General features: G+C 41.1%; 1 protein-coding gene across 1 annotated transcript in view; it reads left to right on the forward strand.

Annotated features, from left to right (window-relative positions):
• The first annotated feature begins 2542 nt into the window (after positions 1-2542).
• LOC137378075 (formin-F) overlaps positions 2543-17792 on the forward strand; it is a 170453-nt gene continuing 155203 nt past the window's right edge. The window contains exon 1 of the mRNA XM_068048141.1: positions 2543-2714. Within this exon, the coding sequence (XP_067904242.1) occupies positions 2562-2714 (153 nt within the window). The 5' untranslated portion in view covers positions 2543-2561. The remainder of the gene's footprint in view (positions 2715-17792) is intronic.

The raw sequence follows: 17792 nt of genomic DNA on the forward strand, positions 1-17792 counted from the left end.
ATAGATTCACAACAAAGGTGCCAGCGATGGGGAAACTAGTTGTGAGGAGCGGCTTGAGCTAATGCGTCTATTTCTACTAGAGCAGAGATGGCTAAAAGAAGCTTTAAGAGATTTTCAAAATAATGAAGGGTTTTGATACAATAGATAAGGATTTTTTTTTTGATTGAGCAGTCAGTGACAAGAGTCATCAATTTAAAATTGTCACTATGAGAATGACAGTAGAGATCAGGAAAAATCTTTTTATACATTATGTAGTTGGACTACTGAATGCTTTGCCACAGGGAGTACTTGAGGCAGAAACTATTGCATCTTTTAAAGGAAAAAATTGAGAATGATTTGAAACAAAGGAAGATACAGGTCTATGGGGAGAGACAGGAGATTAGTTTTGGAATATTTTAGCAAAGACTTGACACAGATATCATGGCCAAATGACCTCCTCCTGTGTTGTAAACATCTCTGGTACTATATTAAATAGTAATCTGCGAGGGGTGTATTAACAGTTCCTAATGCATTTTTTCTCCTATTGTTCATATTCCATTGTGTTCAACAACATCTGATAAGAACAATGACCATATAAACAGTTGATTGGGCTAATTAAATCTTGGCTCAGTTAGTCAAGATGACAGAACATGAAGACTACCCTCTCTTTGGCACAACATAAGTAGTAGTCTCAAGTTACCTTATTTGTCCTTTGGCAAAGTCAGCGTGTGTTGACGTAGGAAGAATGAAATGCAGAAATGTGCTTTATATTTTTTATCTTCACTCAACCACAACTGTCTCTCAGGTTATATGCCTGTCGAAACATGAATGGATTAAAAGTAATTGCTCAAATTCTCCTTCTACTGAGTTTCAGTTTCCTCCCCCCACCCCCTCCCACAACCCTTAATGTCAGATCTTCTTTTGTATTTTCTCCCTTCAACCTAGTTTTCGAAGTCTTTTATTACTCTTCCTTGGATTACCAGGCAATCTGTCAATCCTCTGCCATGAGTGGCAATGCAAGGCCTCTGGTTGCTATTGATGCCTTTTTAGAGTCAACATAGGAACAATCTAGAGTGATCCCTTAAAGGACAAGAGATGGATGAATATTTGGTTAGGAATGTGACTGAGGTATTGTGTAGTTTGGAATGATTTTGGAGGCAGAGATAAACTTTGATCAACCTTTTGTTTGGAGATTAACTGTGCTTGGTAGAACCCATGATTGAGCAGATTGTACACACTTGAAACAGACATCCTTTTGGGTCGATTTCCCGCTCTAGGCCCTCCCAAGCACAATTTCCTGTGGGATCACAATACCAAATTACTAACATGTGCCAGATGCAAGTGACAACATTCTATTGGATGCACACCCAAAAGGAATGGGAAATTTGGGTGCCTCAGGGGTCGTAAAGGCAGGAACTCTCTTAAAGGAAAAATGCAATAGGAGCTCCACAACACAAGCCTTTGCAGAAATCACATTAAAACAATTTTCTGACGTTTTGCTGGTTTTTGGAAGCAGGTATGAAATAATTTTAGCTGTGTTTGTGTTCAAAATTGTTGCATTTCAGATATTATTTGACTTTCTACTGTTAAGTACTCATTGAAATTAAGAGACTGTTAGATTTTAGGCAGCATTTTAGAGGTTTTAGAAATACATAATTTCTTGATTGTTTTACTCCATTTAACTTGGATTAAATAGTTAACGTTTTTGCCTTTTATAATAAAGTCCTTACTTTTTACTCAAATATCTATTATAAAATGCAAGCTTAAAACATATTTGCCCATAGCTGACCCAATGGCATTAGCATTTTTTCGAATGCTATTTACACAAAGAGAAGGAAAATAACGGCCAGTGAACAAAACACTATTTTCAGTGAGATATTGTTGAACTCTAAAAGCATTTGCGGAAACCTTTTCGTAAAATTCACTTTTAATTTTGTATCTAAATCTATAAAAGATACATGGTGTAGTTGAGATTTGGAAATCAGCGAGTAGTGGAATAGTGGATGGTATAACTCGTGGCACAATGTTAGTACTACAATAGGTTGGCCCAGTGCAACAATGCATTGTCCTTTCTCCTTACCCTATGGTTGCTCCTAGCAAAGACAATCTTTCTTGCTTTGTTATTCTGTGCTATGTGTTTTCATTGAAACTGTAGCCAGTGTTTTCATGCATACTTATTACATAATTTAAGTAACTCGTAACCACATCAAGTGAAACCTGAGTTACAACTTTCTAGATGACATACCTTCCTCTTCAGGTAAACATGCAGAAATGTAATGAGGCTTTTGTGCAGCAATAATTATATTTACTCTTCATAAACTTCTCCCAATGCTGCTTTCTTACCACGAACTGTCTTTACCAGAACTGGTGTAATAATGCAATGTCCCTAATAGTGTAATGTTCTCTGGTTTAAATAATCTTTCTTTCTCCGCCTTTCAAACAGAACTGCACAGGGCCGTACAATTACAGTGATGTCAAGGCCAGCTTCACAGCCAGACTCTTCGGATTGCGGAAGTTAATGATTCACCCACAGGGGAAGGTTGGACTTAAAAAATAACCAGAACATTAGAATAACAGAAACAATGATTAAGGCGGATTTCACTGCTGAGAAACAGGCGTGGCTTATGAACGCTGTAAAATCGGGGCAGCTCACATTTGGTCAGGGCATCGACGAAATTAACAAAACTCTAATCGGGATGACTCTGCCGAGTGGAAACTCCAGCTCCATGCTCCAGGTGAGAGCCCAAATATCGTGCAGTTCCTTACCTGAAACTCGTTGGGCTGGGGAAAAACTGCGGATCAGAACTTGTGCTTTCCTTGTTAGGAGTTACATTTGAGTGCTGCTGGTAAAATAAGAAATCGGGTTTTATTTACTTTAATGCTTCTGAGAAGTCTACCAGTACTCCGTGTTGAGCCACCTACTTTGACTTGCTAACGTGATACTTGACCGTGAAGTTTCGTCCACTCGAACAATTGAAAGTGCCGCTTCAATAACAATTACTACTACAGTATTTTTATTTATCATCAGACACACAACAGTGGTGAATTTTCATATTGTTTATCGCAGTGTCTGCATGATCTTCTTCCTGTCATAATCTAAAGTTTTAATGGTAGTTGTTTGGGTGGATAGTTTGTACGTGTATAAACTTCCTTTGCCCAGATTGAGGGAAACTCCCTTACTGAGGGAAAAGACAAGGATTTGGGCCTACGAACTTTTTCCTATTAGTGTGGAGTTTGATTTGACACTTGACAGATTAAAAGTAAGCTTTCATTATAAGGCTGACTTACGACCAGGTGGGAAAGGTGTCTAGGGGTCTCTTTCAGCCTTCACCTGGTCTTATTGTAACAGGATTTAATTTTTAAACACACTGTATTTTGAGCTCCCCCTTGGTGAATCCTTGTTCACGGCTTTCCAATTGTAAGCAAAGAAATGAGCACAAACAGGCCTTCTTAGATTTAAAGAAGAAAAGTGAAATTTATTAAAACTTAAACTATACTTCGGTTAACACCTATGGAAACACGCCATGCCCCATGCTAGCATGCATACACGATACGTATTTGCAAATAGAGTCAGAAAAGAGCAGAAGAAAAAATAAAATGGAGAGGTTTGAGGCAATATCAGAAGAGTTATTTGTTGCTGTGCTTCGAGCTCACTGTAGTCCTTTTGTAGGTAGTTCTTGCTTGTAGATAATTCTTGCTTTTCGTTGGGGCCCAGTATTCTTCTTAAACCTTGTTCACTGTAGGAGACTTTTCTCTCTTGGGGTTCATGTGTCTGCAATGAGTCTTCAATTCTGTGAGAAAGAGATGAGAGCAGACAGGAGAGAGGTATTCTCAGTCCAGGAGAAAAGATCTTTCTGAGTTTCAAACACTCTGTGGCCAGTTCAAATTCAAACAGCCAGTTAGTCATGTGACTAAACTGGTCTGACCACGTCTTCTATGTGTTGGGGTAGCAGGGACTGGTGCCTTTGTTCCAACACTGTCTGCTAGTATGCAAAAAAGGTCTTTCCAGGGAGGGGCCTGGCAATTTCTTGTAATAGGCCCTCTTCTCTTCCCAGCAATAATTTTAAGTTTTGATGTTCATGTTGCGAAATATGAGTGCCTCATTCTTGGCAGGTGAGGGCCTGCATGACACTGACCATAACCAGAAGATCCACTGAAGTGTTGTCCTCCTTACCAACTCCTGCTGCTGTCACCCCATTCTCTCTCTTTCGTATGCACTCTCACTGTGCCAGCTTTGGCTTTCAGTGGTCTTTCCCAGTTGGGCCGTACTCCTTCAACTTGAATGATTACTGATCTTTAGCCATATGACATACATGCCTTAGTCATTGTCACCTTCTTGCCATTAAATGCTCTAATGCTGCACCCCGGCCATGTTCTTTCTTTATTTCAGTGCTAGTCAATGGCCTACAGTTACTTTTTCTATGCTGAGATTCAACAAGCTTCCAGCTTCTATTCCAGCTGAAGTGTTGACTATATATGTGCCTAACAAACTCTACTCTGCATATCTAGTCCTTCAGAGTGATTTCCATAATCTATCAAGAGTATTTCCAACAAGAGCAAGTAATCTACTGGAGAATCAGCCGCCTAGAGATATCAACTCATTCTTCACCTCACCAGCATTGTCTTCAGTCATCTTTCTCTGCCTTCCCCTCATGTTACAGGCATAATTTTGTTTTTGGAATGTTGATGTTAAGCTCCTGAATTTTTCCTTCAGCACTCCACTCTCCAGGGAATCATCAAGATGGGAACCCTGCATCTGGACAGAGTGGCAACATCATCCACATATTCTATGTCCTTTTCTCTTCATTTCTCATTCTCTTCCTTACCTGTTTTCTTCCTGAAAGTGCTGACACCTGCTTAGGTGCAGCTCCTGGTTGCTGGCAAAAGTGACTTTGCATTGATTTTCCATGAAGTCATTATGACATCCCATGAATGTTTTTTAAAATTTCCACTTTTACACCTCCAGAGGTGTAATGACGGGGCTTCTTAAGATGTACAGGCAGAGATGCACTGATGGTTGTGCAAATAGGTGAGTGTACCAGATTAGTTGAAGACAGCTTCATCAAAATCTGGTGCAGAAATATTGGCCGGAAATGCATATCATGAGAATAGCTTGAATGGACATTGAGTACTTGTATCATAAATTATATGCTAAGCAATGCATAAAGATCTGTGATTATTGGTAAGTTTAACTGGATGGAAATCAGGCATTTACAGTGTAACTGGCTGTAAGTTTTTTTTAGAATTGTGTTCTTAAGGAAGAAATTCAGGTTAACTGATGCAAATCCTGAAAATTATGGGATTTGTGCTATTATAATGTGACAAATATGTTGGCTTTTCCAACATAAGTCAACAAAGCGAATAACAGTAACTGACTGTAAAATACATTACAAGCATATGGTTTAAAAATATTTCCAGAGAAAATATAACTGGAATTAGCTATAAAAAGCATAAGTTGTAAAGACATGTTGTTTCATAAAAACTCAGTATAACTTGTGTTGCAAATTACATTTTGTTTCCTTTTTAACATATGGTATCACAGACTTTATAATTGCATGAATTCTTTATGATATCTCCAAGGGTTGAAATAAATGGGAGCTGTGCTCAGCAAGTGTCTTACTCATGCAGTTAGCAGCTGATTAGGTTGTGGAATTATTCTCAAGGACATAAGGAAGGCCATATGGTGCCAATATTCATAAAGGACAACTCAGATTTGGGAAAAGGCTGACCCAGTTGCTTGACTTTGGCTAACGTGTTGCGAGAGGGGGTCATCAGACTTGCGCTGAATGACCATCTAGAGGGAAAAGGAGTTATTAGAGACTCTTGGGATGGCTTCTGGATGAAAAGGTAGTGTGTTACCAAGTTAGTTGAATTTTTTGAAGAAATTACTAGATTGGTGGATGTAGGTAACACAGTTGATATCATCATACATGGATTTTCAAAAGGTTTTTAACCTGGTGACACACTACTTAAGATTGAGACCTGTGTGATTGGTGAGCAGATCTTGGGATGGATGAAGAATGGTTGCACTCATAGACAGAAGGTTGTTATCATTGGTGACAGTGGTTTTCTGTGGAGACCAGTTTCTACTGGAGTTGACCTCAAACCAGTATGACAAAAATGGTGGCACACTATGCCAATTGTTAAGGGTATCTGGAGAAGAGATATTTGCCCATAAATAGGCAAGGCGTATGCAGGTCATGTCTTCTTGTTGTGCTATATTTACATTCCCACTTGAGTTTGTTGTATATGCAACACTATCTGCTTAGTGCACCTGTACCTCCTGGTACCCAGGGTATCAGTCTGAACAAATTAACCATGAACAGAACATCCACTTCGATGTTGGGCTGCATTTTGTTCAAAGCACCAAAATATTAATTTCATGACATTCTCCATGCCAGTTTGGGCACATGCTTTGCGGCTCAATTACATGATGGAAAAGGGTTCTTAACTAGTAAGCTGTAGAGGGAAGATTTCATCTATTTGCTTTGTAGAAAAATGTAATTGAGTTTAATATGCAAATATAGTGGATGCATGTACTTTTTATCACATATAGTGAGCAGAGGAAATCTTCCCATTGTGTTACTGTAGTATCTCACTGAATGCTCTGCACTTTTCAAAACAATTGTACTAATTGACACATCAGTGCTCAGGAAAGGAGTTTTTTGCTCTTGACATCTAAGGACTGGCATTCCTAGTATAGTGTTTGCACTATTGTGGCAATCTTGCAGAAATTTGAGTGGACATGATTTTGTAGTCGTTAAATGGAAAATCAGGAGCACCGTGAATCAAGCTGCTGACCTTTTCAAACAATTCTCTGGTCTGCAGTCCTGTCAAAGAAGGGCCCACATAATGGGAACTGAACCTTTCAAAATTTATCCTGCTGTTTCAGAAAATTGTACATGAGATGAACACTTGCCCTGCATGCTAAAATCAATGACGCACACTAAACTATATTCTGTTGTCTCGTAAACAAAAGGAAGGAACATTAGTTATCCCTTCTGACAGTCATCCCAAAGTGCTTCACATGCAGTGAATTAGTTTGAAGCCCAGTTCCTGATGTTAGTTAGTTACGTGTGCTGGACATTTTGTGCACAGTGAAGTCCAGCAAACATCAATGATTAGATTGAGGTAGTAATACTGTCCAAGACAACAGGAGAACTCCCTGATATTAAGTAGTGCCACAGATCTTTAATGTCTAGGGTATTAAAGACTAGAAATCATGGCAAGTTGTAAAATTGTTGGGCCAGTACCGAGAAGGGGCATGATAGCATAGTGGTTATGTTACTGGAATAGTAATCCAGGGGCCTGGACTAATGATCTGGAAACAAGAGTTCATGTTTAGCTGGGGCACTTAAATTCTACCGAATAAATCTGGAATTAAAATCTAATATCAGTAATGGTGACTATGAGACTACCAGATTGTTGTAAAAAATACCCATTTGGTTCACTGATGCCCTTTAGGGAAGGATGTGTGAACTTGGTCATGGCAGGAGCCTCCCTGGAGGACAGTGGAAACATTTAGAGATGTCCTCAAAGCATCCCTGAGGAGATCAAACATCCCTGTCGACTCGTGGGAGTGAACATCCCAGATGGAGAAAGCTCATTCAGAAGGCATCGTGCACCTCAAGAGACTCGTCAGGAACATGTGGAGGTGAAGTCGAGGCATCGGAGGGAGCGCACTAACCTCTAAACTACTCATCTATCTGACCCTTCAAGCACTACCTGCCCATTATGTGGCAGAGTCTGCAGATCACGCTTTGGATTTATCAGCCATCTCAAAACCCATCGAACCAGAGTGCAAGCAAGTCATCCTCGATCCTGAGGGACTGCCTAGGAAGAAGAGCGAGAAAAGCCCTGACTTCTATGTGACTCCAGACCTACAGCAATGTGGTTGACCCTTTGTGGTTTTTGGAGGCCAATCATTCCAGCCCCAGGATGTCACTGCAGGAGATCCTCAGGGCAGTATCCTAGGCCCAAACATCTTCAGCTGCTTCATTAATGACCTTCCCTCCATCATAAGGGAAGAAGTGGGGATGTTCACTGATGACTGCACAGTGTGCTGTTCCATTCGCAACTCCTCAGATTCTGAAGCAGTCTGTGCCCACATGCAGCAAGTCCTGGACAACATTCAGGCTTGAGCTGATAAGGGGCATGTAACATTTTCATCACACAACTGCTAGGTAATGACCATCTCCATCAAGAGTCTAACCACCTCCCTTGTCATTCAATGGCATTAGCATCACTGAATTCCCTCAGCATCAACCTGCTGGGGATCACTATCAACCAGAAATTTAACTGGACCAGCCACATAAATACCGTCGCTACAAGAACAGACAAGAGGCTGGGAATTCTGTGGCCAGCACCTCCTGATTCCACAAAGCCTTTCCTGCAAGGCACGAGTCAGGAGTGTGGATGGAATACTTCCCACTTCTTGGATGATTGCAGCTCCAGCGATACTCGAAGCTCAACACCATCCAGGACAAAGCAGCCTGCTTGATTGGTGCCCCATCCACTACCTTAAACATTCACTCTCCTCACCACTGGTGCTAAGCAGCAGCAGTTTGTACCATTTACAAGATACATGACAGCAACTTGCCAAGGATTCTTTGACTGCGTCTTCCAAACCCGCAATCTCTACCACCTAGAAGAACAAGGGTAGCAGACGCATGGGACCACCACTGCCTGCATGTCTCCTCCAAGTTACATCCCATCCTGACTTAGAAATATATTGCCATTCCTTTATTGTCACTAGGTTAAAATCTTGAATTCCCTTCCTAACAGCACTGTGGGTGTACCTACACCCCAAGGACAGCAGCGGTTCAAGAAGGCAGCTCACCACCACCTTCTCAAGGGGAATTAGGGATGGGCAATAAATGCTGGCCTTGCCAGCAACACCCACATCCCATGAATGAAATTAAAAAAACATCAGGCAAAGGGGAGAAACTGAAATTTCTAAACTTGAAATTCTTTAGAAGGCACCAGAGAAGACAGAGACAGTCATGTGACCACCTGCCCTTCTCTGTGAAAGCTGGGAGTTTCCCTTGGACAAAGTAGACAGGCCAGTGACTCATTATGGGCAGAAGCCGGAAGGTCTCTCTCTCTCTCTCTAGAAGGCCTAGTGGGGCATGTGAAGCCTAGCTGCCGGCAACTAGAGTCAAGACAAAGACATCGAAAGGAAGCCCTCTGCTCACTGTCTCCAAGGACAACTACCAATGCAGAACTTCAGGACCATGAATTCAACCAGAAGACTATTGAAGTCACCAGACAACACAGATTGTGTATTATTTTTATTTGTTCTGGATTCTAATAGAACACAAATCAATCCATAAGAACTTTGTATTATTCTGAAAAGTAACATTTATTAAAGGCCCCATTTCTTACAAGTTTCAAGCTATATGGCTGACTTAATGCCCTGTAAAATAAGCTAACCAGCTGTAAACAATCAGTACAAAGTTCAGTAAAAAGAAGCAAACCAGACAGAATTATTAATAGCATCATGGGCATTGTTAGCAGGATAAGCTTGGCAGTCCCAGCTCAGTTAACCATACAAAGTGCTTCTCACCTCTATTTAGAGGCTGGTGTCCAAATTGGGAGAGCAGTCCAACGGACTAGTTAAGTAACGGCCTGATGTTTATTATCACAGAATCATATCTTTCAGTCAACATTCTAGACTTTCCATCACCACCCCGAAGTATGTCCTTTCCCATTGACAGATTAGATCTATCAGAGGTGGTGTAGTAACATGCAGTTGGCAGGAATGGCCCTGTTAGTCCTCAATATTGACTATGGATCCTATGAAGTCTCATGGCCTTAAGCAAACAAGGTGAAGGAAACTTGATCACCTACTGCTTCCACTGAGCTGACTCAACAGTAATCCTTCGTGTTAAATATCACTTGGATGAAGCTCTGAGGTGTCAGGCAAACACCTGCCAAGTCTGAGGCACACATGATTTCGCCACATGAACATTAAAACTTAAAATTGCAAGCCCCTGGCTGGAAGGACATTTGCATAGCACCAGACAGTGTTGAAACAAAGGAACCATTCCCCACCCCAATACACAGAAGAGACCTGGTCAAACCAGTTGGTCACGTGACCACCTGCTGGCCAACTAGGGGAGTTTTAAACTGGAAAAACAGAATTTGAACTCAGAATGCCGTGTGGTCCTGGAACTGAAGCAAGGATTACCTCCTGTCCCGCCTGCCCTCATCTTGCTCTCACCAGCTTCGGAAACCATTGAAGAGACATAAACTCAGAGAGAAAAGTCTCCTATGTGAACAAGGTTTAAGAAGAATATTGGCCCCAACGAAATGCAAAACCATATCTTCAATCAAGGACTACAGTGAGCTCAAAGCACAGTAACAAGATATTGCCTCCAAGTATTCTGCTTTATCTTTTCTTCTCTTTTCTGTCCCTATCTGCATGTGTATATCACGTGTGCATGCTAGTGTGGACACATCGTATATCCATAGGCATGAACCGTATTAGAGTTGAAGTTCAAGTTTTAATAAAATTTCATCTTTCTTTCTCAAGCCTCAGAAAGCCTGTGTGAATTAGTTTCTTTGTCTTATAAATGGAAAGCTATGAACAAGAATTCAGAAAAAGGGGAGCTCAAAACAGTGTGTTTAAAAATAAAACCCTGTAACAATAAGACCAGATGAAGATAGTAACAGACCCCTAGACACCTTTCTCACCTGGTCTTAACAGAGGGAAGCAAGGGCAGAGAATATACTGGGTGGAGTCTTTAATTCTCATCACTGACATAAGAGCATAACAGCAATTGCCGTGAACTTTACAGTGCAGTAATGGGTTGGTGAGAGGTTGACTCAAGATTGCAGAGGATGCATGACTATGATTGAGGTGCATTATGCATTCTAAGTAAACCTGCATGGATAGACATTGCGTAAGCAGTGGCAGTGAAGGTCATCACTTCACTCAACTTTAATGTTGCAGAGTACTACTGGTACCAAAAGGGAATATCTGAGCAATCAGGCCCTTTCCCATTCAGTGAGTAATTAATACTGTGTATTGTACTTTAGTCTGCTATGTACACTTAAATCAGCAACAATCAACAGCAGAGTCAGCTGATTGTTAGCTTCTCCAAGATACAGCACAATATTGAATGTGCATGATGTCATTACGCTGCCTACCACAGTTTTATGGCATACCTACATGCCAATTATCAGTCTTTGAATCAGAGAGCGTTTTGGGGACCAAAATTTGCATGGATGAAGCCCCCACCCCACCTCCTTTATGTGCTGCTCTGTGCTCCTATCTGCTACCACTCCTTCTGTGATTGATGGTGCCGTACATAATGTGCAGAAATTCTCATCTTGAGCTAATTCCCATGCATAATGCACAGTGATGTTAATTCCATTAAGATTCCAAATGGGGAGCAGTTTAGATGTAGCACTTGGAGAGTAAAAGTAGATAGGATGAGATGAGAACAATGTTTTTGGGGTGAGTGGAGAAGTCTCATCCAGTGCTTTGTGCTTTTGGAGAAGCTATCAGAGTCACTTCATGGATAGGTGGATTGCAAGGAGACATAGCTACGAAAGGGTTAAAATATAAATTCTTAAGGCTGGATTTTCAAATGCCCATGGGGGTGAGGTCAGGTGTGGACACACTTTGAAAATAGCACTTCTGAATGGCGTATCAGTCTTCTGACCCCTCTAGAATACACTGTAATTTTCAAAGCGAGGTTGGGGGGAGGGGGTGTGGAGCCAGCAACCCGCTTGCCTTAACTGCCCGTTAAGCTAATTGAAGAGCTTGTTAATGGGCTGGATAGGGCCAGAAGTAAATTTCAAAGCGGTGAATGGGAAGACTGGTCTGTAGCTTAGATGTACCTTTCCATTTGAACAAGGTGTTACAACTGAGGCGAGAGGAGTGCACTGTTAATTCAGTCCCACTTCTCCACAGGTCACAACATTTTTTTACATTTTCCCACTTACTGAAACAGTCAATTAGATGCACAGTTTTCCCCAGAATAAAACACACTAACCGGGTTTCTTTACTGAACAACAAAATTAACAGTTTATTATAGAACAAGTCTTAACTAGTAATAAAGTAAAACATAAACACACAGATCGTTTTTTTTAAAAGTTCCAGAATTAATTTTTTAGAAATTCCCTATCTTACCTTAACCAAATTTTATTGTCCTTTTTAACCTGAGTCCCTTCACACTCACAAACACACATATACACCACTTAACTGAAAACATTTAAAAAATGAATTTTTAGATCAGAGCTCTATTACAGATATAAACCACACCCAGGCAGATCACTTGCCCCCACCCCCCCCCCCCCCCCAAAAAAAAAAATAGCAGGTGAGACACACTGCACCAAATGACACACAATCCAACCTGCAGACAGGTCACTAGAATCTTCCAGAACAGTTCTCTTCAGGTGGCATTGAAAAGTAATTTAGCAGGCCTTTCTCAAATACTGGAAACAAGACAAATTGACACAGTGGACCTCACAGGATCTTTTCTTGGGAGTTTCTGCCAAGTGAGTTGGGTTGTGGTCTTCTGTCTTTTTTTGACACTTCAGCAGCACTTGACTTCCAGAAGGTTAAACACGCTCACTCTGACTCACAACCAAAAAGCTTGGTGAGTTTTTTTTCCTGCCCAGCTCAGGTGTGCTCTGCTACTACTGGGCTTGTCCAATCAAAGGAACACTTTTTACTTTTCTGCTTCTGTTACCAGGGTTTCTGCTCCAAGCCTAACCCAAGCCATGTGACAACCAGCAACACTGTTGCCAATCTGGCTCCCTCAGTCCTCTTGATGGTTTCCTTTCGAAAAAGAACCTGGTCCAACACTTATTCAGCATAACCATAAATTCCCTTGAAAATAGTTTTTAACAAAAAAGATTCACTTTCATAAAGGCATTAGACTATGCACAGCATGCTGTATAAAGGCATTTAGATGAATAATTTGTAGTCAATAAATGTATATAAACCAGTGAATTGTAACTGGAATTCAGATTTGACCTTGGAAGACTGAGCTCAAAAACCGTAAACTCAAGAAATACTAGCCCAGATTTTCAGAATAACAATTATTACAGCACAGAAAGGAGCCATTCAGCCCATCATATCTGCACTGGTTCTCCAAATGAGCAAATGGGAAATAGTGATCATAATACCATTGAATTTCATGTTAAGTTTGAAAGAGACACATTTCAATCACAAATAAGGGTATTAAACTTAAACAAAGCCAATTACGAAGGTATGAGGGGAGAACAGGCTAAGGTTAATTGGGTAAATAGACTGGAAGGTATGGCGGTAAATGAATAGTGGGAAACATTTAAAGGAACAATTCAAAGGGTTCAACAAAGTACATTCTGTTCAAAAACAAAAACTTGTCAAGAAAGACCCATCTGTGGCTCACTCAGGAAGTTAAGGAGAGTATTAGAACAAAAGAAGAGGCTTACAATGTTGCAAAAAACAGTAGCAAATCTGAGGATTGGGAGTGTTTTAGAAATCAGCAAAGGGCCACCAAAAAGTTGATGAATAGGGAAAAAAAGAATGAGAGTAAACTAGCCAGCAATATAAAAACAGATTGTAAGAGCTTTTATAAGTACATAAAAAGGAAGAGAGTAGCTAAAGTAGACGTTGGTCCCTTAGAGGCAGAGACAGGAGAAATCATCATGGGGAATGAGGAAATGGCAGAGGCATGGAACAAATATTTTGTGTCAGTCTTCACAGTTGAGGACACAAGTTCCATACCAGAAAAATACAGTAACCTAGGGGCTAAAAAGAGTGAGGAAATTAAGGATATTGATATCAGCCGAAAAAAAAAGTATTGGAGAAACTTGAGAGACGAAAATCTGACAAGTCCCCAGGACCAGATGGCCTACATCCTAGGGTTCTAAAAGAGATAGCTGCAGAGACAGTGGATGCGCTGGCTATGATTTTCCAGAATTCCTTAGATTCAGGAATGGTCCTGTCAGATTGGAAGGTAGTAAATGTTATGTTGCTTTTCAAGAAAGGAGGTAGAGAGAAAACAGGAAACTACAGACCAGTTAGCTGAACATCAGTCGTTGGGAAGATGCTGGAAACCATTATTAAAGAAGTATTAACATTGCACTTGGAAAAGCATAGTATGATTAGAACAGGTCAGCATGGTTTTACTAAAGGAAGATTGTCGTTTAGTAGTCCAGAACTTGAGTATTGCTGAAAATGGAGACATGTTGTCGAAGCATTTCATCTTGCACTGATCAGGACAATCGGCAAGAATAACCAATGTAAGAGAAAACAACAACTTATACTGCATGAGAAGAGAGTGCTGATTGGTTGGCAAGTGACAGAGTCAAGCTGCCTGGTTTAAATTTCAAACATGGCTTGACAGTTAACTGTCAGTCACTGTACACTGGTGCATTCTCCATGGCAACGCCTCTACCAATTAGAGATCACTTGTCAACCATCAGCACTCTCTTCTCATGCAGTATAAGTTGTTGGTTTCCCTTACACTGCTTATTCTTGCCAATTGTCCTTATGAGTGCAAGATGAAAAGCTTCAACAACATGTCTCTATTTTCAGCAATACTAAAGGGAGATTCTGTTTGACAAATTTATTAGAGTTTTTTGAGGATGTAACTAGTAGGGTAGATAGAGGGGAACCAGTAGATGTAGTATACCTGGATTTCCAAATGGCATTCAATAAGGTGCCACATGAAAGATTAATTTGCAAGATAAGGGCTCATGGTGTTGGGGGGAATATATTAGCATAGATAGAGGATTGGTTAACAGACAGGAAGCAGAAAGTGGGCATAAATGGGGAATTTTCAAGTTGGCAGGCAGTGAATAGTGGGGTGCTGCAAGGATCCGTGCTGGGGCGTCAGCTATTTACACTCTGTCTCTTCATCCAAGTCATTAATATTGAGAGTAATGTATCTTAAGTTTGCTGATTATACAAAGCTCGGTGGAAAGGTAAGTTGCGGGAAGGATGTAGAGAGGCTACAGAGAGATATCGACAGGTTAAGTGAGTGGGCAACAAGATGCCAAATGGGGTACAATGTAGGGAAGTGTAAAGTTGTTCATTTTGGTGGTAATAATAGAAAAGCAGAATATTTTTTATAAGGTGTGAAACTGGTAAGTGTTGATGTTCAAAGACTTGGGGGTACTCGTACAAGGAATGCACAAAGTTAACATGCAGGTGCAACAGGCTATTAGGAAGGCAAATGGCATGTTGGTCTTTATTGCAAGGGGACTGGAGTACAGGAATAAAGAAGTCTTACTAAAATTGTACAGGGCTTTGGTGAGACTGCACCTGGAATTCAGTGTGCAGTTGAGGTCTCCACATTTAAGAAAGGATATACTTGCACTGGAGGCAGTGCAGCTGAGATTCACTAAATTGGAGTCCCTGGGATGAGGGGATTGTCCTATGATGAGAGGCTGAGTAAATTGGACCTATATTCTCTGAAGTTTAGAAGAATGAGAGGCGATCTAATCGAGCCATACAAGATTCTGAAATGGCTTGATAGGGTAACATATAAACATAGAAAATAGGAGCAGGAATAGGCCATTCGGTCCTTCCAGCCTGCACTGCCATTCAATAAGATCATGGCTGATTGTCCAAACTCAGTACCTTGTTCCCGCTTTCTCCCAGTATCTCTTGACTACTTTAGCCCCAAGAACTATATCTAACTCTTTCTTGAATATATTTAATGACTTAACCTCAACTGCTTTCTGTGGTAGAGAATTCCACAGGTTCACCACCCTCTTGGTGAAGAAATCCCTCCTCATCTCAGTCCTAAATGGCTTACCCCTTATCTTTAGATTATGACCCCTCGTCCTGGACTCCCCCACCATCGGAAATATCCTTTCTGCATCTAGTTTGTCCAGTCCTGTTAGAATTTTGTAGGTTTCTATGAGATCACTGGTCAGGGAATTGAGAACATGGGAACACAGTCTTAGGGTAAGGGGTCAATCATTCAGGGCTGAGATTAGGAGAAATTACTACACTCAAAGGGTTGTGAATATTTAGAATTCTCTACCCCTGGGGATTGTGGATGCTCCATCATTGAATACATTCAAGGCTGGGATAGGTAGATTTTTGGCCTTGCAGGAAATCAAGGGATATGGGGAGTGGGCAGGAAAGTAGAATTGAAGTCCAAGATCAGCCATGATTGTATTGAATGGCGGAGCAGACTTGATGGGCCATATGGTCTACTTCTGCTCCTATTTGTTGTGTTCTTGTGTCCACTAGTGCCATTCTCCTGCTTTCTCCCCATAACCCTGCACATTCTTCATTTTTAGATAATAGTCTAATTCCCTTTTAAATGCCTCGAATGCATCGCACTCTCAGGCAGTGTATTCCAGATCTTAACCACATGCTGCGTGAAAAGGTTTTTTCTCATGTCACTTTTGTTTCTTTTGCCAAATACTTTAAATCTGTGCCCTCTCGTTCTCGATCCTATCATGAGTGGAAACAGTTTCTCCCTATCTACTCTATTCAGACCCCTCATGATTTTGAATACCTCTATCAAATCACCCCTCAGCCTTCTCTTCTCAAAGGAAAACAATCCCAATTTCTCCAGTCTGTCTTCATAACTGAAGTTCCTCAACCCTGGAACCATTCTCGTGAATCTTTTCTGTACTCTTTCCAAAGCTTTCACATTTTTCCTAAAGTGCGGTGCCCCGAACTGGACACAGTACCCCAGCTGAGGCCGAACTAGTGTCTTATACAAGTTCAACATAACCTCCTTGCTCTTGTACTCTATGCTCCTATTAATAAAGCCTAGGATACTGTATGCTTTATTAAACACTCTCTCAACCTGTCCTGCCACCTTCATTGACTTATGCATATATTCACCCAGGTCCCTCTGCTCCTGCACCCCCTTTTGAGTTATACCCTTTATCTTATATTGCCTCTGCATGTTCTTCCTACCAAAATGCATCACTTCACATTTCTCTGCATTGAACTTTATCTGCCACCTGTCTGCCCATTCCATCAACTTGTCAATGTCTTTCTGAAGCTCTGCACTATCTTCCTCACAGTTCACAATGCTTCCAAGTTTGTATCATCCACAAATTTTGAAGTTGTGCCCTGGACACCAAGGTCTAGGTCATTAATATATGTCTGGAAGAACAAGGGTCCCAACACTGACCCCTGGGGAACTTCACGCCTGAAAAACATCCATTAATCAGTATTCTCTGTTTGCTGCAGAGTGGAATTTCAGGGTGTGATTGGTTAGTTAGAGTTATAGTTGCAACTTTCAGTTTTAAGTCTTTTGAGTTGATAATGGTGCAGCGAGGGCAGTGGGGCATCAGGGACCTTGGTGAACAATGGGAGAATCAGTGTATATCCTTAACAAATGAGATTAAAAGATTCAGAAATAAACAGAGGAAGGTCTGAGAATGAGCTTGAATTAGAGTGGGTGAATGCAGTGTTAAATTGGGTTTAGAAAGAGAAATAAAGGGGGGAATTTTCCCAAGAAAGGGGAAGTATGTATGGGTGTGAATAGGGAGTTAAAAGTGACATCAGGTCGGGAGCTCAACATCATCCTGCCGACTTTTGGGTTTCATTGGGATGGGGAAACTCCAGGCAGTCAAAAAGAATCAGGCAGGTAGAGCAGGAAACCCCTGAGTGCATCTTACTCTCCAACAGGTAGTCAGTTCTGAATACTGAGGAAAGTGATGCTTCACCTGGGGAGTGCAGCCAGAGCCAAGTCCATGGCATCACGGGTGACTCAGCTGCAAATGGAGGTGCAGGGAAGACTGGAAGATCCACAGTGATTCAATAGTCAGGAGAACAGACAGGTGTTTCTGTGGCTGCAGATATGAATCCAGGATGGTGTGTTGCCTCCCTGGTGCCA

Source organism: Heterodontus francisci, chromosome 16 (assembly GCF_036365525.1).
Source record: "Heterodontus francisci isolate sHetFra1 chromosome 16, sHetFra1.hap1, whole genome shotgun sequence".
Lineage (NCBI taxonomy): Eukaryota > Metazoa > Chordata > Chondrichthyes > Heterodontiformes > Heterodontidae > Heterodontus > Heterodontus francisci.